At 39.6% G+C, this 23,870-nt stretch overlaps 1 protein-coding gene across 5 annotated transcripts in view; it reads left to right on the forward strand.

Annotated features, from left to right (window-relative positions):
• The first annotated feature begins 5,254 nt into the window (after positions 1 to 5,254).
• Positions 5,255 to 23,870, forward strand: part of LOC120570793 (NACHT, LRR and PYD domains-containing protein 12-like) — a 45,681-nt gene continuing 27,065 nt past the window's right edge. The window contains exons 1-8 of one of the 5 annotated variants that reach the window (XM_039819346.1): positions 5,260 to 5,365; positions 11,152 to 11,287; positions 12,410 to 12,526; positions 13,644 to 13,760; positions 14,224 to 14,343; positions 15,464 to 15,580; positions 16,044 to 16,163; positions 18,414 to 18,508. In XM_039819346.1, the coding sequence (XP_039675280.1) occupies positions 11,178 to 11,287; positions 12,410 to 12,526; positions 13,644 to 13,760; positions 14,224 to 14,343; positions 15,464 to 15,580; positions 16,044 to 16,163; positions 18,414 to 18,508 (796 nt within the window). In that variant the 5' untranslated portion in view covers positions 5,260 to 5,365; positions 11,152 to 11,177. Of the gene's footprint in view, positions 5,366 to 10,277; positions 10,297 to 11,151; positions 11,288 to 12,409; positions 12,527 to 13,643; positions 13,761 to 14,223; positions 14,344 to 15,463; positions 15,581 to 16,043; positions 16,164 to 18,413; positions 18,509 to 23,870 lie in introns of those variants that run through there. The other 4 variants (XM_039819354.1, XM_039819364.1, XM_039819368.1 and 1 more) reach the window with 4 other exon arrangements.

A 23,870-nucleotide genomic window follows, 5' to 3' on the forward strand; every position in this document is an offset into this window, starting at 1 on the left:
TCAGGATACTTCACCATCTATAGCTCCACTCTGTCTCCCTCCTCACACATCTACACCATCAGGATACTTCACCATCTATAGCTCCACTCTGTCTCCCTCCTCACACATCTACACCATCAGGAGTTATTTTTGACAGCAACCTCTTCTTCAACAAACACAAAATCTGTATCAGTATTATCTTATGATTTATATGTTTGCATATCTGTTCACTTTACATTTTTGAGAAAGAAGTATAGCCTACTTTATTTATCATTTTTGTATTACATTATCTGCAAAAATTATTATATATGGTGGTGACAAATTAAATAAGTAGACCTACAGTTAGGTGATTTTGGCGTTGCAGAGATGCCTGCTCGCTGTCCGATTCTCTTATATGAATGACCACATTGCAATGATCCATGTGCTTAGTGTTCTGTCTTACACAGCAAACTAATTCTTCACTGGTAAGACCAACATACTGTAATAACATTCAAATAAAAAATCAAAAGATATAGCTACTTTTAAAATATTATGTGAAATATTACGTGAAAGTACCCTCAACTAGAATGACATATTATGCATTGATAAGCCTAGACCGCGTATCTGGTCATAAAAATGAACAGTCCACATTAATACAACAACGTTACATGATTTAAAAAGCAACAAATCATACGGGGACAGAGCAGAGGTGCTGGACTCTAGGCATTTAGGTGTCTGTCACTCCAGCCGGGCTGTGGTTCTCTGTCTGTCCTGCTGCTGATGCTCAGGGTGCTGATGTTGTTCTGATTGTTCATCTGAAATAGCAAGGCTGGATGTTGTGATGCTAAACTCCTCATCGCTAGCATCACCACAGGCGCTGCCAGGCTCTTTATTAGCGTTGAGCCGACTTTTGAAAAAAGTGGAGATGGTTGGAATATTACTCCTCATTATAGCCTCTCTGCTATCCTTCTACCTTTTAGCTGTCTGTTTTGTGGCTCCACTGCTCCACCATTTTTTATCTATGTTGTTTGTTTTGTCGATGTCAACTCTCTTTCACTCTATCATCCACCGCCTGTCTTGCCGCTATCATGTTTCCGCGGTAACCTGACGCATAGTCATCAGACCATCAGACACAGTCGACACAGCCAAAGAACTGATCATGATACTTTTTTGTGTGCAACTAAATTATTGTTAACACACATACACACAAACACAAACTCATTAATTCATTTTATTTTAATTTAAATTTAAAATAAAAAGGATGAGGCCACACAGTTAGTTAGTTGTCTTTGCCTATGTGCGTGCGTTAGGGCTGCACGATATGACCAAAAATCTAAATCACGATTAATTGCACATTTTACCTCGATAACAATAAATGAACGAAAAATTTATTTATTTTGTGATTCAACAACGGACACTGCATTTAAAAAAACGTCAGCAGCAGGCAAGTGTTATTTACATAAACTTCTGGTGTACTAGCAAACTTTACAACTTTACAAAGTTTGGTATCATTTCGGGCATTATTAGTGAGGTAATGTACAAGAGACACTCTCGGATCCATTAGCCCCTGCGCTAAGCTATTCAGCTGATAACACTAACTCGCAGACATGGGGGACTCGAGTCACATGACTTGACTCGAGTTAGACTCGACTTGACTTTGACTTGATATTCATGACTTGAGACTTGACTTAGACTTGAGTCAAATGACTTGAAATGACTTGATTTTCTGTTTAATAAATATATTTTTCCCTTCTGATATTGAGGAGGAGTTAACTTTACGATTTGAGTGCTGTTGCATGCGCAGGAACCGTTGATATGATGACGCGGCGCGCGGCGGCAGACCGTCAGTAAACAACACTGGCTATGGCTAGTAGGCTAACGTCATGGATCCCTCTCATGGGCGCCGATACTGAAAAAATACTGACCGCCCACGAGTGCCAGACTGCCAGTTCATTTTTACGTTAATCTAAAATTAAACACTGCAGTTGTGGAGCATCTTTCATAGTGTGATCGGTTATGTCGGTGGCATTTCCCACGAAGCTGATCGCGGTTACGTGCCAGTTAAACTTTTCATCTCCGATCCTATCTGTATTTGTGAGAAGTGGCGCTGTCCTGAGTTGAAAGATAGCTTATAGGCTAGGCCTACTGTGCGCGTGTGAGCACCCACGGAGGAAAACATAAATCGGCGCCTGTCTCTCTGCACAGAAAATAATAAAGTTTGGCTATAAGGATTTACACATATGACCAGGCAAAGAAAAAAAAGAAACGGCAGTTTGCAAGGTCTGCAGTACTTATTTCCGATGTCGAATTTCATCAGACACTTCAAATCGGGAGAGATTCGGGTACCAGTCCCCATATTCAGCTGAACCACTATTTGGACGTTTGTGATGGACAGAAGTCCCTTCAGTTTTTGGCCATGAATAAGCACACCCTCCCCTCTTTGTTCAAGGTGGCGGTAGAGCGAATAAAACTAGGCACACATAGGCCTACACACACAACACAAACCTCTCTCTCTCTCTCTCTCTCTCTCTCTCTCTCATAAACACACACACATGCAGACGTAAGTATGTGAATAAAGCTAGGCACACATACAACACACTCTGCACTCTCACACACACGCACATTCACTCACCAATATTAATAACTTTTCACTCACTCTTTCTCAAACATGCACACGTTCACTCACAAATACACTGTCAAATATCAACATATACTTTCCATTCCATGTGATAAGCAAATGTGTTGGGATTCAGCTACTCCTAAAGAATATGTTTTGTTCTTTAAGAGAAGGAAAGGTTAAAGGATGTGTTTCTGTCTCATAAAAGTGAGGCATGTTTGAAGAATATTATTTGACTTAGGAACCATCATACTTTAATTGTTTGAAGGAATTTCAACAACATGATTTAATGTCATGTTTGAGGCACATTGAACAATATTGATTTATTGTTGGCCTAATATCAGTTTTAGGCTGTGATTTGTTTTATCTGTGTTAATTTAAACTCTTCAGATGTATGTGGACACAAAGTCTTTTGAGTAAAAAATGCAAATAAAACTCCAGCAGTTCATAATCACTGTCTTTAGCTTGTTTAAAAATGGAAACTTTTGTATGACTTGACTTGTGACTTGCTTGACCAAAGCTATGACTTGACTTGACTTGCTTGATTGTCACAAAAAATGACTTGGACTTGCTTGCGACTTGCACATGTGTGACTTACTCCCATCTCTGCTAACTCGTCCAATGTTCGACCCAGGTGAAAAAAGCTTCTGGGGGGGTGTTTGGCTTGAGGTCATGGTGCAAAGGACCCTAGGGTGAATTACTCTGAACCATCACTTTAAGCGTCTGTGATGAATGAACACTGAATGTTTGTTCGGAATGTCTCCATGGCAATAAGAGATAGATGCCGCCAGCATTAGCTACCTTAGCTCAGCTGTCTGAACAAAAATCATAAATAAAATAGCAATTTGCCATATTTAAAGGGATGAGCCACCGTTTGTTGAAATAGGGCTTATCACGGTCTGCCCTAGCTGTAGCTAGTTAGCTTAGCGTAGTGAATGGAATCCTATGCCGGTTAGCATGTTGTGAGTAAAAGTGAGCCAACAAAAGACAAAAATAACCTAGTTTCTTGCACTGAGACAAGAAATGCGTTGGCCCACCTATCTACAGCCAGGGGAGACCGTGATAAGCCCTATTTCAACAAACGGTGGAGTATTCCTTTAAACAAAATCAACAACAATCATCAACAGTCTTATGCCTTAGGACCTTAACGAAGGTACAGTCACAAGATATATGATAAAAATCATAAAAATAACAGCTTATATAGCTGGAGGAGCTTGCTAGCCTTAGTGACAGTTGTGTCCACTTGTTACCCAAAATGAACATCAATTCATTCAAAAAAATATGACTAAATCAACTATTAAGGGTATTCTACTAATTTTAAAACAAATATGACATTTATCCATTACAGAATAAATAAGTCAGTGATTTGGCTGGTCTTCATAGCTTTGCTGACGTTATTGCCAACTAGCTAAAGAACAGAGTGCCAGCCCACACAATGAGATCGTGGTGGCTTTGACTCAAATCAGAATTTTTTTTTTAATTGGGGGGTATCTGCAAAGATACTTAATAAAGAAATTCTGGATTTTTATCAGAAACTGCTTTATTGGCCAAGTAACTGTAAACGCAAGGGAATTTGAGTCTGGCTAGGTGTTGCTTTCAACACAGAAACAGACATAACGTTACGGCTAAAAACAAAGATGAACAAGGTAATGTTAAACATGAACTTTGACTACTATGTACAGATATAAGTTGTATATAATAAAGTGTATACATGCATAATGCATATACACATACGTACATAAAGTAACATGTAAACAGATCTATGAAGCTTATAAACAGTATTAGTGCAAATGATCCAGTAGATGGCGCCAATGTTCAGTCAATGTTAGCTAGAGTTACAATGCATTCTTCCAACAGTGAGGTCACATAAACTGATGATGTACTACAATTTAATTTATCGCATTATTTGTATACTGTAAGTACTTTTAGAGCAACTTTAATAATTTATAAAGGGCCTGGAATATGTATATGTTGAATGAATAGAAAGACATTTTAACCTATAGACTGTAACATAGGCCTACTGTATATTGATTGACTTGAATTCACACAATAAATTTGGGGGTGGTCACGTCTGGCGACGACGCCTAGGTGTGACGGCGTACTTATAAACTCTGATGTAGCTACACTGGCGACAGTGTAGTCTATCCACACGTTAGTCTCCTTCGGTAGGTTATCCGTGGCACTATCTACTCGCCATACCATCTACAGGTTGTCAGCTGTGTGTCAGCCGATTTAACTCGCCGGTCCTCATAAATATAGTTTCATGTGTTACGTAGCTCTCCACAAGCACAAAAAAAGAGGAGCTTAAAACGCAACTTGCTGGTTCACAGTTAGGACTAGCAAATTAATTAGCAGTTAAAAAATAGATTTGATAGCCTATTTACATTTTTATCAAGCAAAAGACGTTTTTTTTTTTTAAATGCAGTGTCCGTTGTTGAATCACGGAATACATTAATTTTTCGTTCATTTATTGTTATCGAGGTAAAATGTGCAATTAGTCGTGATTTAGACTTTTGGTCATATCGTGCAGCCCTAACGCACGCACACACAGGCAAAGACATGCACGCACGCACGCGCAGGCACACACACAGACATACACACACACACACACACACACACACACACACACACACACACACACACACACACACACACACACACTATATGCTGCCTGATTTCCTGTAAATGGAGAGGGGTGGAGATTTGGGAACATGAAAAAGGAACATTGAAAGTGTTCAGTATCCATTTTGATAACAGAGCAGGATGAGGGAAACAGAAGGCTGAGGCGGGGTGAGTGTTAATCCAACATTTTATTATTTTACTTTACTTTATTTTATTTTTTAGAGTCTTTGAGTCAGTTTTCCACCTGTGGACTGTGGAGGAACGACATGTTAGAATGCAGCGTTTTCCTTCCATTATAAGTCTTCCAGTTCAGACCAAAGATTCGTGACGAAACAAGTTGAACCTTGCAACTACTTGCAACAAGACAAGAGTTTTAAAACCTTCCAGTTCACACCAACGAGACATAGCAACGATCTGTCTGTATGTTTTAACTTGCGACTTTTAGGCTTTCTTGTAGCAGAATAGGGTGACCAGGGGTCTCATTTATGGGAAATTAGGAAATGCGCATTTCCTCCGCTGCTCTCCCCTGCCTCTCCCCGTGAAATGCTGTGTGTGTGTGTGTGTGTGTGTGTGTGTGTGTGTCTCTGTCTTTATGTGGTCGCGTCTGATTGTAGGTGTCTGTATGTGAATGTTGTCTTTCTGCACCTGCTTTTCCCACACAGTTACCATACAAGTTACCAAATTGTTTACCTCTTTTGCACCAATAATGATCCAAAATCTTGTTTCTATTTTTTACCTTTTTAATAATTGAATTTCCTTTCTCACAAAAACCGAAAATGATCATATGATCATAAATGTGATCTCACAGGGGTGAATGGCAAATATGAACCATAAATGATGTATTTGAGCTAAATCTGTTAAGTATGTGCTGTGTAACAACAATATGAACACCACACAAGGTTTACGGCTTCCAAACAGGATTTTGTTTTGATGTTCTACCTGTTAGGAGCACATCGATCTCACGATCACTGAATCGTGTTTTTCCCCCATTTTTCCGTTTCGTGATTGGTGATCAAGGGCTCCTTTCAAGGCTGTAATATTCATTGATTGATTAACATGGACCTTATTAGGACAAATAAGGGACGACCTTGGGAGGAGCGTGAGGCTCGTGCACAACCGCATAAGGTAACGCACGTCCGTATTTATAACGAGAAGAGTGGTACCGGTGTGCGCCGCAAGGTGTTATAAATCAGAATATTGTTTTTGCGTACGAAAATTCGGACTTTTTTGCGCACAAAATCTTTCAGAATAGAATCTACGCACAGTTTTATAAATGAGGCCCCAGATGTCCAGAAAGATTCGGGACAGTCCCGAAATCCAAGCAGTTGTCCTGAATCCCAAATCCTGCCCCAATTGTCCCGAAAATTAGAGCAAAGTCTCAGGAGCAGACTCTTGAATAGTTATAGTCTGATAGAACATTAAAAACTGTTCATGGTGATTGAGTCATCCTGCAGCCAGCTCCCGTCGGCTGCTAATTGGCTGCAACAGTAGTCTACGTAGGACCTACGTAGGCGGCTTGGCGCGAATTTTGATAACACACATTGCTATTTTTCATTCATTCACTGTTGAAATGGAGGCTCAGGCTGGTGTCCCGGGACCCGATGAGCACGTAGCTAAAAAGCAAAAGCTTCTCTGCAGGAACCGGGAGGACTGGGTATGGAAAAAGCCCTCATTGTGTTTGTTTTATTTGTTTCATAATGGCACTTGAGTTCATCAATTTAATGATTTTCTATTTGTATTTTCGGGTTTACATGACAGACAGTTGAATTTCTCAATACAAATAATAAATAATTTTCGTCTCATCTCGTCCCGTCCCGTCCCAAATTTTACCCATTCTCATCTGGTCACCCTAAGAATATATAATTTGTTGCATCTAAATATGAATGTGGATAACGTTAGTGATTGTGAGATGCTTGCTACAGTTACATTTCTAGTGATGAATCTAGTCACTCGCTAACTCGCTTGATGTGTCAGGCGTTTTACCTCCTGGTCTCTCTGTCAGTGTTGGGCAAGTTACTTCCAAAATGTAATACATTATAGATTATTATTACATGGCTTGGTTGAATTCTAATGTAGAATGCGGTCTGTTATTTCTTGATAACAGACCGCTGCTAAGGATAACACACAGTTGCCATGCAAAAGCAGAGCGTTGCCATGGACGCAGTTCTGTTCACTCTGGAGGACAGCTATCAATCAATCCGCTGAAAGAAGTCCGGATAATTTAGCCTATCAGCTGTGGCGAAACGGGTGGGGAAACGTGGAGCAACTTCTGTCCTCCAATTCAAGCAATGACAGCAGATCTGATGAGCGTCTATCGCTAGCATCTTTCTATACCGCTAGCTATGATCGCTACGCAGCCGTAGGGACAACAACGCTTATTAGTTAGCTTACATTGCAACTAGTTTAACGTTAACTTACAGGTGTGTCAACATGCAGCGGCTCTGCAAAAAGGAAACGAGATGAATGAGGACATAAACGTCCACGTACATATTCCCAAAGAAGCCATTCACCGTGTCTCACTCCACCGTCAACAGAAATGTTCAGTTTACTGTAAATTAGAGCAGCCGATAGCCCGCTAGCTAGCCCGCTAGCTCACTACAACGCTTCAGCTAATGTTGTGTCAATTCCTGCAGTGATTAAAACAGCAACTGGTTCATTTGTGCAACATGGCAGCACCCCATAAAATATACGGCTACTACCGCAGACGAAGGGTTGCATTAAAAAGCTACAGAGTTTACGTTGCTATGGACGCAGGATTCCAACCGTAGAGACGGAACGGACTATTTTCTCTAGTGGAAGCAATACAATCGTATTTAAATCAATAAACTCCCATTTAAATCAATATATTGTCAAGTTATTAGTCAAATTATTGATTTATTTGGTAAGTAGCCATGTAATGAGCGGGATAATGTAGAGCGAGGTGGTTGTTATAGCGAATACAACCCCGACAGGGTGATCAGGAATCAACCGCCTCGCTCTACATTATCCCTTACCTAGTTACTGTCATTTGAGAGTAATTAGTTATATTACAATATTACTGTGAATTGTAATGTGTTACACTACTTTTGCATTACTTTTGAGTTACTTTCACCAAAATAACAACGAAAGTTTGACTTGGCAACTAGGTGGTGAATTTCATCACCGGATAAATAAAGTCTCCTCTTCATCCACTTTGATGCATCATAGATTAATCATAATATTTTGTATAATTAATATGGATATGCAAAGTAACTAAAGCTATAAAAAATAGATAAGTAAAATGTACAATATACAAGTTGAAGAAAATGAAAATACTCAATTAAAAGTACCTTACAGTTGTATTGAAGTACGGCATTGTTGTAAAATGTTTGTTTAAAGCACTCGAATAAGAAATTCATGTTGTTTAGTTTAAAACAGTCTAAAGGAAATGGCCAAATATAGTGTGATTAAAACTCACTATTTACATTATGTACAGTACTTGATTTACAGCTGATATGTGAAAAGGTCCACAACCTTATTTTTTTAACAGTATTATAGTTTTACTGCGAACCGTCACAGGAAGTGCTTTTATTTTCTAGTAGCCTACACGGAAGTTGTCTGTTGTGTACTCTTGCTAGCTTACTGAGATGCAACATATCCGTCAAGCTAAGTTGCTCACTTTCTTGTTTGTAAAACTGCGACTGTAATAATTATTACCGTTCATGACAGAAACATATTGAACAGTAAATGGTCACAGTGAAAGACAAGCGTTTTTGATTGTCATTCGAAGCAGTTCCACTACAGGCATAGTTACTCTCCACGGCTGATAAACTGCAATGACATTTACGTGTAGCAAACCTAAACATTAATTCCCAACATGTTTAAATCTGTCAGCGGCTGGGACACACTGCTGTCCACGCTGACGTACCGTCACCTGTTGGGACACAGATGTTATGAAATAATACTCACGGCTTTTTTTTCCTGTTAACAAATGTTGGGAAATTCTTAAAAAATGTTGCATTAAAATTAGTGCTGTCAAACGATTAAAATCTTTAATCGCGATTAATCGCATTAATGTCATAGTTAACTCATGATTAATCGCAATTAATCACACATTTTTATCTATTCTAAATGTCCCTTGATTTCTTTTTGTCCCATTATATTTTTTCGTTTTAATGCTCTTATCAACATGGAAAAGTGGATTGGCTTGCTTTGTGCAAATGTTTTTTTATTGAAAATATTGGCATATACATAGTGTTCAAAACATTCTCACTTGGAACTAATAATCTGTCACATAATGTAACACTGTTACCTCCATTTTCCACTGCAGATAGTACTGCCTCATGCCTGATGCCTCATGCCTGATCGTGATGCATCACGATGCATCATGATGCTTCAAAATACCTTTTCTATTAAAGCCATATAGGATATTTGACTTGAGAAACTTGCTTTGTCAAGTGCAATGCCCAAGCTGCAATATGTAGCCTAACTTCAGACTGGAATGATGAAGTGTTTGGGTTCATTTCTTTAAGGTAGCTACCACAAAGGTTTACCGGATTAGTCATATACCACCCTACTTTTAACCAGCAAATCTATTGTGCTGTATTGGAATAACTGACCCCAGACAACTCTTTAACAAAGACAGTACTTCTTACTGAACAATAACTTAAATGTATAACATTTAGCCGTTAGATTGAATAACAAAAAAAACATAACCCAAATCACACCCTTCAAATATGCTAACTGCAATATTTCTTCAAATGATATTACACACAACTAGCTACCCCTTTACCAGTTTCTCTATCAGTTTCCACTTAAAACACTCCAGCTACACAAAATGATTCCTCCCCTACAGCATTTCAAAGTAAAACTTACTCAAACCCTGTTAAACCACTGCGTTAACACAAACCTACACACACACACACACACACACACACACACACACACACACACACACACACACACACACACACACACACACACACACACACACACACACACGCACGGCGAGAGGAGAAAAAAAAAAGAGAAAAGTCGCGGGCTCATGTGGACCTGCAGCAGCCAGCAGGACGTTATCTTCCAGCCAGCAGGACGTTATCTTCAGTGAAGCAAACACACAGAAATCCAACTTACAGTTAGCGGTTAGTCCCAGAAACAGCTCAAACACGAAAACCAAAACCAGTCACCAGCTACGGCAAAGTCCTCCTCAGCAGGGAAACACGCTGTCGTCCTCTCCGGTCCAAAATCAGCGTCCTCCGAACCAGCAATGCTCCGCTGTTAGCTCGAACTTTAGCTAGCTAGCTAGTCCGTTAGCTCCAACCTTAGCCAGGCACACTAGCACAACGTTTGTTCTAAACCACGGCTGTTAGACAGGAAAAGTGCCGTAGTATAGCTACACCTCTTCAGCTTCGTTATTACACTTAGATCTTCTCCAAGCTAACTAGCGTCTCTCCATGTTTCTCAGTGTTTTCTTTCCTCTTCTCGATTTGCGATCCTCTCCACTCTCCCGTGTCTCCGCTCAGCCGTTTTGCGTGCGTGTGTCTGTGTTTGTTTGTTTGTGTGTCTGCCTGTCTCCGTCTGTCTGTGTGTGTGTGAAACGGGTTAGTTGGGCTACTGAGTGTTATTTTTCATTTGAATGTTTATGCCGCGTGGCCATAGTGGGATTCATAATTTTCCTTACGGTCTAACTAGATCCGAAAGAACGTTAGTCCTTCTTTAACTGTCTATGCGTTAATCGCGCGATAAAAAAAGTTGTCGGCGTTAAAATGGGTTTGCGTTAACGCCGTTAATAACGCGTTTAACTGACAGCCCTGATTAAAATGCATTAGTAATGCGTTATATTACTGCGTTACAGCAAAAAGGAATACATTACTGTAATTGTGTTACTTTTGTAACAAGTTACTCCCAACACTGCTCTCTGTCTTGCGTGAGACTCTTCAACAAACTGGTATTCTTGTGAGCTCACACTCAGTGTTTGTTACTGTGTTACTTGTCAGACGGACTTCAGATCAGAAGATAGAAGATGAGTGATTTGGAGGAAGAGAAGGACGCAGCAGAGTCTGTAGTATCTGGCTGTCAGTCTATGAAGAGTGATGAATTCTTCAGTAATGAATCTGGACCCTCTGACACAAAGTAAGAGAACTGCAACTAACTTGTTTATATGACTTATTTTCAGTTTCCTCTGCCAATGCCATGTTTTCGTGTGTTTGTATATTACATTTCTGAATCCGAATATATTCAATCGATGGGCAGGTATTCGATTTAAAATTTTGGGATTCGAATATTAGTTTTTTAGAAAAACGTGCATGTAGGCTGACATTCACTGTGATGTTTTGTTGGGCTTAAGCTGCTTGCTAACTGCCTGCTAGCAGCTTGCTAATTATGCAGCGCTGTGTCATCTATCTCAGCCAAGAACGGAATAATGTTGCGTTACAATCAAGTAGTCTGATGTGTGTAGTGGTCTGTATCAGCCTGGTGCCGTTTTCAGGAGATTTGATAAAGGTGAAGATGATACGACTGTTCAAATCACTCTAGTGAGGCACCGGCTGGCTGAGCATTCATTCTCAAACACTGCGTCCGTCGTCACTCAGTAGAAAGTCCGGCAAAAATGCAGGTCTTTCCATGTATTTTGAATGCCTGACCAATAGGGCTGTCCTTGACTAAAGAAATTCTTAGTCGACTAACACTAATACGATTTAGTCGACTAATCGATTAGATGATTTAATTGACAGAGCTGTGCGCTTTGAGAGGTGGTTAAAACTAGAAAAGCACAATATAAATGTAGTTAATTAACCATCTGTAAAACTGAGTTTCTCCACAATTAATCCTGCAAAAGCACCACTTTAAATCTTGTGTTTACCATAAATGTTTTTTGGAAATGAGTAATTAAGCATGAATAAGCATAAAAAATGACTAATTGACTAAAGAAATCTTAGCGACCAAGACCAAAACGACCGATTAGTCGACTAATGAGGTAAGGGGGCCGCCCGCCCTACTGACCAATTCAACTTTTTGGAAAAAAGCAGCCTATCAATCTGTTTTGCAGCTATGTAAGAGTCCCGTTTTTGTAACTGTGACAGCTGTCAGTCACCCTGGAAAGCTGTAATCTAATTTTAGAGGTCTAATATAGATTTTTTAATCCTACTTATGATTGGCAGTAGCAGTAGTTTGTGTATTTAGAGCTTCATAAATGGCTAAATAGAGATTTTATCAAGAATTCAAGTGCAATACATGAAAGCATCTTGGTGTTTGCAGAGTTCACAACAGACAGAGAGCAGAGTCTGCAGTTTCCGACTGTCAGTCTCTGAAGAGTGACCGTTCCAAAGGACTTTCTTTATTCTTCAGTAATGAATCTGGACCCTCTGACACAAAGTAAGAGAACTGCAACTAACTTGTTTATATGACTTATTTTCAGTTTCCTCTGCCAATGCCATGTTTTCGTGTGTTTGTATATTACATTTCTGAATCCGAATATTCAATCGATGGGCAGGTATTCGATTTAAAATTTTGGGATTCGAATATTAGTTTTTTAGAAAAACATGCATGTAGGCTGACATTCACTGTGATGTTTTGTTGGGCTTAAGCTGCTTGCTAACTGCCTGCTAGCAGCTTGCTAATTATGCAGCGCTATGTCATCTATCTCAGCCAAGAACGGAATAATGTTGCGTTACAATCAAGTAGTCTGATGTGTGTAGTGGTCTGTATCAGCCTGGTGCCGTTTTCAGGAGATTTGATAAAGGTGAAGATGATACGACTGTTCAAATCACTCTAGTGAGGCACCGGCTGGCTGAGCATTCATTCTCAAACACTGCGTCCGTCGTCACTCAGTAGAAAGTCCGGCAAAAATGCAGGTCTTTCCATGTATTTTGAATGCCTGACCAATAGGGCTGTCCTCGACTAAAGAAATTCTTAGTCGACTAACACTAATACGATTAATAACTAATCGATTAGATGATTTAATTGACAGAGCTGTGCTTTGAGAGGTGGTTAAGACTAGAAAAGCACAATATAAATGTAGTTAATTAACCATCTGTAAAACTCCGAGTTTCTCCACAATTAATCCTGCAAAAGCACCACTTTAAATCTTGTGTTTACCATAAATGTTTTTTGGAAATGAGTAATTAAGCATGAATAAGCATAAAAATGACTAATTGACTAAATAAATCTTAGTCGACTAAGACTAAACGAACGACATTAGTTAACTAATCGACTAAGAGGTGGCAGCCCTACTGACCAATTCAACTTTTTGGAAAAGGCAGCCTATCAATCTGTTTTGCAGCTATGTAAGAGTCCCGTTTTTGTAACTGTGACAGCTGTCAGTCACCCAGGAAAGCTGTAATCTAATTTTAGAGGTCTAATATAGAATTTTTAATCCTACTTATGATTGGCAGTAGCAGTAGTTTGTGTATTTAGAGCTTCATAAATGGCATAAATAGAGATTTTATCAAGAATTCAAGTGCAATACATAAAAGCATCTTGGTGTTTGCAGAGTTCACAACAGACAGAGAGCAGAGTCTGCAGTTTCCGACTGTCAGTCTCTGAAGAGTGACCGTTCCAAAGGACTTTCTTTATTCTTCAGTAATGAACCTGGACCCTCTGACACAAAGTAAGAGAACAGCTACTAACTCTTTACTTCTAATATAAGAGGACTAGTACAAACTTTTAAACCTCCTAATTATTGCACTAGTAGCAGTAGTTTGTGTGTTTAGAGTTTCCTAAATGGCTTACTCTTTTTTAAATCAAGGATTCAAGTGCTATGAATAAAAACCTCTTGGCAGGACTCAACAGTAACGGTTGCCCAATTGCACTTTGAGTCAATTGGCAACTGTTTCGTGGCCTCTGGTTGCCCCCTTTGGCAACCACCTATTCAATATTTGTGTTTTTACAAAACTGGAAAATCTTATTTCAAAAGAAGTCATTATTAAAATGTGTGGTACAGTTACATAAGAAATTAATTGCTCCAAATATAGGCAGTTTAAAACATGGCAACCATATTGTCAATTTCGGCAACCAAAAGCTGATGCCACTTTAAAAAGTTAGCGTTGAGCCCTGCCTCTTGGTGTTTGCAGAGTTCAGAACGACAGACGAAGAGAAGAGTCTGCAGTATCTGGCTGTCAGTCTCGGAAGAGGGCTCAGTCCAAAGGACTTCATGAATTCTTCAGTAATGAATCTGGACCCTCTGACACAAAGTAAGAGAACTGCAACTAACTTGTTTATATGACTTATTTTCAGTTTCCTCTGCCAATGCCATGTTTTCGTGTGTTTGTATATTACATTTCTGAATCCGAATATATTCAATCGATGGGCAGGTATTCGATTTAAAATTTTGGGATTCGAATATTAGTTTTTTAGAAAAACGTGCATGTAGGCTGACATTCACTGTGATGTTTTGTTGGGCTTAAGCTGCTTGCTAACTGCCTGCTAGCAGCTTGCTAATTATGCAGCGCTATGTCATCTATCTCAGCCAAGAACGGAATAATGTTGCGTTACAATCAAGTAGTCTGATGTGTGTAGTGGTCTGTATCAGCCTGGTGCCGTTTTCAGGAGATTTGATAAAGGTGAAGATGATACGACTGTTCAAATCACTCTAGTGAGGCACCGGCTGGCTGAGCATTCATTCTCAAACACTGCGTCCGTCGTCACTCAGTAGAAAGTCCGGCAAAAATGCAGGTCTTTCCATGTATTTTGAATGCCTGACCAATAGGGCTGTCCTCGACTAAAGAAATTCTTAGTCGACTAACACTAATACGATTTAGTCGACTAATCGATTAGATGATTTAATTGACAGAGCTGTGCGCTTTGAGAGGTGGTTAAGACTAGAAAAGCACAATATAAATGTAGTTAATTAACCATCTGTAAAACTGAGTTTCTCCACAATTAATCCTGCAAAAGCACCACTTTAAATCTTGTGTTTACCATAAATGTTTTTTGGAAATGAGTAATTAAGCATGAATAAGCATAAAAAATGACTAATTGACTAAAGAAATCTTAGTCGACTAAGACCAAACGACCGATTAGTTAACTAATCGACTAAGAGGTGGCAGCCCTACTGACCAATTCAACTTTTTGGAAAAAAGCAGCCTATCAATCTGTTTTGCAGCTATGTAAGAGTCCCGTTTTTGTAACTGTGACAGCTGTCAGTCACCCAGGAAAGCTGTAATCTAATTTTAGAGGTCTAATATAGATTTTTAATCCTACTTATGATTGGCAGTAGCAGTAGTTTGTGTATTTAGAGCTTCATAAATGGCATAAATAGAGATTTTATCAAGAATTCAAGTGCAATACATAAAAGCATCTTGGTGTTTGCAGAGTTCACAACAGACAGAGAGCAGAGTCTGCAGTTTCCGACTGTCAGTCTCTGAAGAGTGACCGTTCCAAAGGACTTTCTTTATTCTTCAGTAATGAACCTGGACCCTCTGACACAAAGTAAGAGAACAGCTACTAACTCTTTACTTCTAATATAAGAGGACTAGTACAAACTTTTAAACCTCCTAATTATTGCACTAGTAGCAGTAGTTTGTGTGTTTAGAGTTTCCTAAATGGCTTACTCTTTTTTAAATCAAGGATTCAAGTGCTATGAATAAAAACCTCTTGGCAGGACTCAACAGTAACGGTTGCCCAATTGCACTTTGAGTCAATTGGCAACTGTTTCGTGGCCTCTGGTTGCCCCCTTTGGCAACCACCTATTCAATATTTGTGTTTTTACAAAACTGGAAAATCTTATTTCAAAAGAAGTCATTATTAAAATGTGTGGTACAGTTACATAAGAAATTAATTGCTCCAAATATAGGCAGTTTAAAACATGGCAACCATATTGTCAATTTCGGCAACCAAAAGCTGATGCCACTTTAAAAAGTTAGCGTTGAGCCCTGCCTCTTGGTGTTTGCAGAGTTCAGAACGACAGACGAAGAGAAGAGTCTGCAGTATCTGGCTGTCAGTCTCGGAAGAGGGCTCAGTCCAAAGGACTTCATGATTTCTTCAGTAATGAACCTGGACCCTCAGACACAAAGTAAGAGACTGTTTTTACTGTCAGCTGACCTGATGAAGATGATGCATTGAGGATGAAGACAGAATGTTCTGCTAAAAGATTTATATTCATGATGCATGAACAATGCAGAACTATTAGCGCACATACTGTTTTAAATTAAGATGGATCCTGTCCTGAATTTTAAAGCCAAAAAACTACTGATTGTATTTCTGCATCAAAACACCTGAGAGCCTCCATTTCAGAATTTACACTTAAAGTGCTCATATTATGCTCATTTTCAGGTTCATAATTGTGTTTAGAGGTTGTACCAGGATAGGTTTACATGGTTTAATTTTCAAAAAACACCATATTTGTGTTGTACTGCACATTGCTGCAGCTCCTCTTTACACCCTGTGTGTTGAGTTCTCTGTTTTAGCTACAGAGTGAGACATCTCACTTCTGTTCCATCTTTGTTGGGAGTCGCACATGTGCAGTAGCTAGGTAAGGACTACTAGCCAGTCAGAAGCAGAGTATGAGGGCGTGCCCTGACAGTACCTAGGTAAGGACTACTAGCCAGTCAGAAGCAGAGTATGAGGGCGTGCCCTGACAGTACCTAGGTAAGGACTACTAGCCAGTCAGAAGCAGAGTATGAGGGCGTGCCCTGACAGTACCTAGGTAAGGACTACTAGCCAGTCAGAAGCAGAGTATGAGGGCGTGCCCTGACAGTACCTAGGTAAGGACTACTAGCCAGTCAGAAGCAGAGTATGAGCGCGTGCCATGCTAGCAGCTAGGTGAGCATTATAACGTGTGTTACAAAGTGACCACGTCTGTCTCTGAAGTAAAGGCTGGACTACAATAGAGCTGTTTGGAGCAGTTTGTGAACAGTATTTTCTGTTGGAGATGGTAAGTCCCTTTGGGGGGGGGGACTTTGGGCTTTTTCACTTTGTAAACCTATAACGTGAACAAAAAGATATGTAACACAATAAAGGAAAGGATAAAAGCCAAGAAGCATAATATGAGCACTGTAAATATATTTATATTTCTGCCCAAATGGTGGAAGTTGCTGCAAAGATTACAACTATTCAAAATCTGAAATAGTGTGCTTCAAATGTTTTTCATTTCCTCATATATGTCTCAAAATATTTGGTTGGTTAGATTTTCCCCCCAATCAGCTGTTATGAACTGCCAAGGCAGGCCATCTTGAACCAGTGCACGTCATAATTGTGCAACATGTGGTGAAAAGGCTTTTTTTTAAAAGCTTTGCTCATCTTCATTATGTGTTTGATTTGTTTTCTAACAAGCTACAAGTAAAATATGATGGACATTTAAGCTCAAAACTCCACTTACTAATGATTCGGAGCTATTGTCAAAGTTATCTGCAGATATTAAAAAGGGCAAAGAAAGGTCAAATGTAGATTAGGACCACTTCGTTTTTTTTCATATATGAATTACATTTATGCCTTCATTTGATAGTAGAAAGTGACATAAAACAGAATGACTTACAGAAAAGGGAAACAGTCAGGAGATGAACCTGTGACACCACTGTTACATGCTGTGTGTCCAACCCAGTCTCACGGCAGTTTGTGTAAATGTCAACGTTATTCTTAATCTATTGATACGTGTTCACGGAGACGTTTTCCTCATTTTTTCCGTGTAAATGTCACGTTATTTTCTCGGGGAAAGGACGCCGAGAGGCGGCCGAAAAGGCTGTCCATAAGCCGGGAGCCCACTGGGGACGTGCTGGATGAGGCGGCCGGGAGGCGGCCGAAAAGGATGCTCCATAAGCCGGGAGGCGCCCGCGAGGCGGCCCGCCGGGGACGCGCCACAAAAACGGGATGGCGGAGGTTGGGTTTAGGAAAAACCTTACGGGGAAAGGGTGCCTTAAATGCCGGGAGACGTGCCACAGTAACACGCGGGACAAAACGGCAAACAAAGCACCACACGCGGGACGCGATCCCCGCTCGCCCAGGTGAAAGTCCTGTGTTGTTTGACCCATCCACCACCCCGAACAACCTCCCTACGCGGATTTTCGGCTTTTTATATTACTCCCTACCATTTTCGTGCTGTGGCCACAAAATATGCTTCCCATTGAAATACATTACTTAACATTTTCGTGTTGTCCGCCACGTAAAAACTGACAAAAACGTTTCCGTGAACACGTATCAATAGATTACAATAACGTCACATTTACACGAACTGCCATGAGACCGGGCTGGTGTGTCTTAGACAAATCTTGATATTTTTCGACAACAATAAAAAAATCATATTGGTGATAAATAAATGTCTTCACAGAAAGAGAAGGAGTGATGTTTCTGAGGAGGAGCAGTCGTCCAGAACCAGAACCAGAGCTGAACTGCAGACAGCCCGTCAGACCAGCACTGTACAAAGTAAGTCTGTCTGCTGATGTCTTAATGTCTGAAAACAAGAATTGTTGTTTTAATACAGGGCATTTGTTGTGTCGTACAGCACGATAGTTTGAGATCATTATAACTTAAGGTTGCACCATGTTTTGTTTCATCGTCACATCACAGGACGTGCTATGTTAACACTACAAAGTTTTTGCTGCTTGATAGAAAAGTAGACTTTCACCATTTTCCTTTTAAATGATTGTTACCAGTGGAGCCTTCCCCTTTAACAAAGGTGGTCATGGGGGCTAGGAATAGGCCAATTATCAGTTTTTTCGCAGTTTGCAGATGATCTGTATCAGCGTTTTATTTGCCTAATGACCGATAAAGTTAATGATTAAAAGTCTGCCCACAACACTATCTGTTAGTGGGTATTATGTTGAAAGTTTCTAATTTATTAAATAATTGCTTAAAGCATTCAAAAAAAGTTTTGTGTTTTGGTAACATATTTCAAAATCTCAATTTTGACTTAAAGATTTTGGTTTCATTTACAACTAATAATCGGTATTGGCCTTGAAAAAAAACAGTATCAGTCAATCCCTAATGTGGGCAACGTGTGTATTTGACGTTAGTCCGACGGGGTCTGGTATGGGAAGTGAGGCTCTCCTGTTTGTAGAAAAGTACCGTAAGCAGCAGCTACTGCAGACACAGTGATGCACATGCTTTTCCATGGGTAGTGAACCTACAGTCAGTGTTTTATGTTTGCTGCAAAGACGAAATAAATCACCTGTGTTGGAGCCATTTCATTGGCAACCAGTGTGGCCTAATTGGTACAGCTGTGTTGCGCATAGCAAGGTCACAGTTTTTTGACCTTGGTTACATGTATGACAGCGTGGTTTAAGATTAAAAGAACTATTATTTAGTTTGATTAGTTTTTTTCTTTTAATGTAAAATAAATGGATTGACATATCCAACTTTAAGTTTCAACACTTGGACAACAATTTATTGAGTAACAATTGTTTGTTCTAAAGGACGCATCTACACCGATGCCACGTCTTAAGTACAGATCAAAACAATGAACAAATGTGCCCCAACAATTAGTCAGAAAACAGAATACTTCATGGATGATGTGGGCCGATGTGTTCATCGTCAATCACGGCCATGGAGTGCGCTGACATAAACGGAGAGAGAGACGCAAGGCAGTAAAAGCGCTGGTGCAGGGACAGTGACAGGCATCGGAGGCCATTAACGGGCAGTGGACCATGCATTGGAGAGTGTGGGTGGCTGGGGAACGGTGCAAACGGAGACTGGAAACTCCAGTGTGGTGAGGAAACATCGACAGCTCTGGAAAGTTTCTTTGGACCAAGGCCAAGTGATAAAGGTAAACAGTAGGGCTACCATATAAAGTACATGGCAATCAACATTTAAAGTGTGTGTACACAAGACAACTAACAGAAAAAATCCAATGCATTGGTGTTGTGAAACTATTTGCGTTTAAATGTTTGCTCAAAGAAAGTAAAGCTCAAGTCAAATGCTTTATTTTGTTGTGAATGTTTGAATGAAAAACAATTGTGTGGATAAACAAAGAGTAAAATGGATGACGATGAGGGTGATGTGGGTGCAACTGCACCTGGCACTGATTTGGAAGTGCCAGCTCAAGCTGACAATGAGGGAACCACCTCTGTCAAAAAGCGACCCGGGAAAGTCTACGCTTTATAAAATAGATGATTTAGAGAAAAAAAGTAAATCTAAACTTAATAAAGCAGCCAACTTAAAAAGACAAGTCAATGGTTGATGTGTGAATATGGTTATGAAACTGAAATAAATCACAACTCCAACAAATATGAAATAAAATACAACTTCAACAAATATCAAATGTTGATCAAGGATGCACAGAATACTCTACTGGAGTTGTTACAAGTGGAAGAAAAGGAAAAACAAGACATTGGGTTGAAGGCAAAACTAATAGTAGTAATAGTAATAAATAGTAATTGTAAATGAATTGTCCCAGTATGACAAAATGTTTGACTCATGCAAATCAGATGCTGGAAATGTGGACGTTGACATTGATGACAATGAAAACCAATGGACAGTGTGTCAAATGTTGAATCAGTAACAAGAGTTTCCATAAAAAGTGGCAGCAGTTAGAGATTAAGTCAATTTAAACAAATTCTGCTAAGGCAAAATTAAATATCTGAATTGTTGATACAACAACAAAGGGCAAGTCCACTACCACCAAGAGAGATACCAGTTTTTGAAGGTTATTCTTTAAAATTCAAAGTATTCATGCAAGCCTTTAAACACTGTGTTGAAGAGAAAGGTGCAACTTAAGGCAAGGCAGCTTTATTTGTATAGCACATTTCAGCAACAGGGCAATTCAAAGTGCTTTACATAAAACATTAAAGAGGAGTTAAAAACAATTAAAAAATTAAAAAAAGATCAAATATGAGAATAATAGTTACAGTGCAGTATAATAAATTAAACATTAAAGAGCAGTTAAAAACGATTATAAAAATTGAAAACAAGATGACTTCATGTAGTTTTTGGAAAGATGCACAGGAGGGCATCCACAGGACCTTGTACAAAGATGTTTACATATTAGTCCTGAGAGAGATTTTGAAGCAGCCAACGCTCTCCTACAAGAACACTTTGGCAATGAAGTAAAGATCACAGCAGCTTATATTGAAAAAGTGCTTAACTTTTGTTAAGGCTGAAAATGTATCTTTACTCCAGGATTATGCCTTATTCCTGCGTGGATGCTACAATGCAATGTCTGATTTGCTGGACATGAGAGAACTTGACATGCCTGCAAACCTAAAAGTTGTCATTTAGAGAACGATTCCGAAGCATTGCATGTGATGTTGCATGTGATGAAAAACAAAAGCGAAAACCAAACTTCAGTGACATTGTGCAATTTGTGGAATGTCAAGTCACGGTCACGAGTCTGATCGATTTTGGGGTTCTTCAAACCACAGAACAAGGAATGCATATCATAAAGGATGTGGATACATTGAAACCAAAAATGAAACTTGACCACTTCACAAAAAATGTCTATTCTACCAATAAACAACATTATGAGAAAAAAGTAACCAAAACAGAACTACATACAGCATAGCTGCCAACACTCGATTTTTTTAATTTGCAGCACGGCCCAAACTCCTTTATAAATAATCAGACCAATATGTTTGTTTAATGTTGACCAGTTGCCAGATCTTGTATGAAACGCATCCTAACACCATATACAATTTTCAACCCGTTTGTCACCTCAACCTGGCAACCTATAACCCAATTGCGCAGTTGATCTCTGCGCAAGCTTCGCGGAAAGTTCAGACCTGAAAGCGAGCCGATAAAGATGGCAGGTGAAGGTGGTGTTCCTGCAAAGTAATTGAAATATAGCTGTAAATTACAACATATTGGGCGCAACAATTAACATGCATCTTACCTAGTCAGATCGACACACACACGCTTTTTGTAAGGTGTGTCGCATTGATTTTTATGTAGCGCATGGCAGGGAAAATGACATCACCCAGCACATTAAAACACAGCAGCACCATCGCGCAGAAGAAGCAAGGGCACATGGGCAATTTCATCCTTCATCATGAAAGAACAGAGAGAGGCAGAAAACGTGAAGCAAGCTGACCTCAAGATGGCAATGTCGGTAGCACAGACTTACAGTACACTTAACAGTAACCTGGTCATGCCGCCATGTCCCCGCACAAATCTCCCAGATTTTGAAAACCAAATGTTGGCAGGAATGACATACAGAGCAAAATCAATTGTTTATTCTGTTTACAAGGTCCCTTTCCAGATGAATATCATCAATTTGCCAAGAACAGTAATCATGAAAAAAATCTACTTCTTAAAGGAACACGCCGACTTATTGGGAATTTAGGTTATTCACCGTAACCCCCAGAGTTAGACTAGTCCATACATACCCTTCTCATCTCCGTGTGTGCTGTAACGCTGTCTGACGGCTCCAGCGGGATCAGGCCAGCACAGAACATGCAGGTGAACGGTTCCAGTAATCCTACTGCTCCCAATAAGTGACAAAATAACACCAACATGTTCCTATTTACATGTTGTGATTTGTAGAGTCACAGCGTGTTACAGAAAGAAGAAACGACTGTGTTCATGTTACGTTTCTTTTTACACGCTGTGACTCTACAAATCACAACATGTAAATATCCAAAATGTTGTCGACTTTGTCACATATCTGGTAGAGCAGTAGGCTAGTTGGAACCAGTTACCTGCAGGACCTGTGCTAGGCTAAGCTAATGCTGGAGCCGTCAGACAGCGTTACAGCACGCACGGAGATGAGAAGGGTATGTATGGACTTGTCTAACTCTGGGGGTTACGGTGAATAAGATAAATTCCCAATAAGTCGGCGTGTTCCTTTAAAGGAAAAAGGAGTTTGCTTTGGGTGTCTCAACACTGGGATTGTTTAAATGTGCATTACAGTATATTTCTACCTTTCACTCTCAAAAATCACTTCAGAAGAGTAGTCACAGCGCTTTCTTGCTTTTGTGTTTATAAAGCATCAAAGTTCAACAAAGAATGGTTCACATTTGAGATTTTTTCATTTTCTATTTAGATGCACTTGTCATGGTTGTATGTTTCTGTATATGTTCTGTTTCCTGTTTTATTTGGAAGTCTACTTACTTCCTGTCTTTAGTTTTCCCGTCCTTGTGATTGTCTTATGTGTTTCACCTGTTGTATCACTTGTGCTTTGTTTGTGTGTTACCTCCTGTATTTAGTCTTTCCCTTGTCTGTTGTCAGGTCATTATATTGGTTTGGAGTGTCTGTGTACCCTGTTGGTCTTGGTGTTCCTGGGGCCTGTTGCACAAAAGTAGAATAAAGAAATCTAGGTTAACTGAAAAAGTGCAGCTTGACTTAGTGTGGTCCGCTCATCGCGGCTCAATCGGTTGCACGTTTGCTGAGCCAGGATGAGAAGGTGAAGCTACGTCAAGCCAGGTGTACATAGCTGGGATAAGTGCACGTTCACGGCTTTCTTAAATAGACCACGGTATCGATCACAGATTTACTGATGCAGTAATCGAAACGACATGTGCAGCGTATGTTTCACCCGCTGAGCAGCAGCGTCTAATGGAAATTTAAAAGTGAGCAGAGGGAATTCTTGTTCCTCAGGAAATTTACCCTAAGGACGAGGCTTAATTTTAAACCCTTATTCATAATGCGAGAATATGTTTTACAACCATATGCACAAATCTCCATAAGCTATGTCTAATTCTAAATATCTTTCTACAGTTAATGTTCATACAGAACAAGCATGACTGGACAAAAACTAGAAAAAGAAGTGACTTCAATACACACTGTAAGCATATCTGTAAATCTGTTATTATTCATGTTTTTTTTTTTCTCACTCCCAAGAAGAAGACAAGTGACA

Source organism: Perca fluviatilis, chromosome 2, assembly GCF_010015445.1.
Source record: "Perca fluviatilis chromosome 2, GENO_Pfluv_1.0, whole genome shotgun sequence".
NCBI classification, from domain to species: domain Eukaryota; kingdom Metazoa; phylum Chordata; class Actinopteri; order Perciformes; family Percidae; genus Perca; species Perca fluviatilis.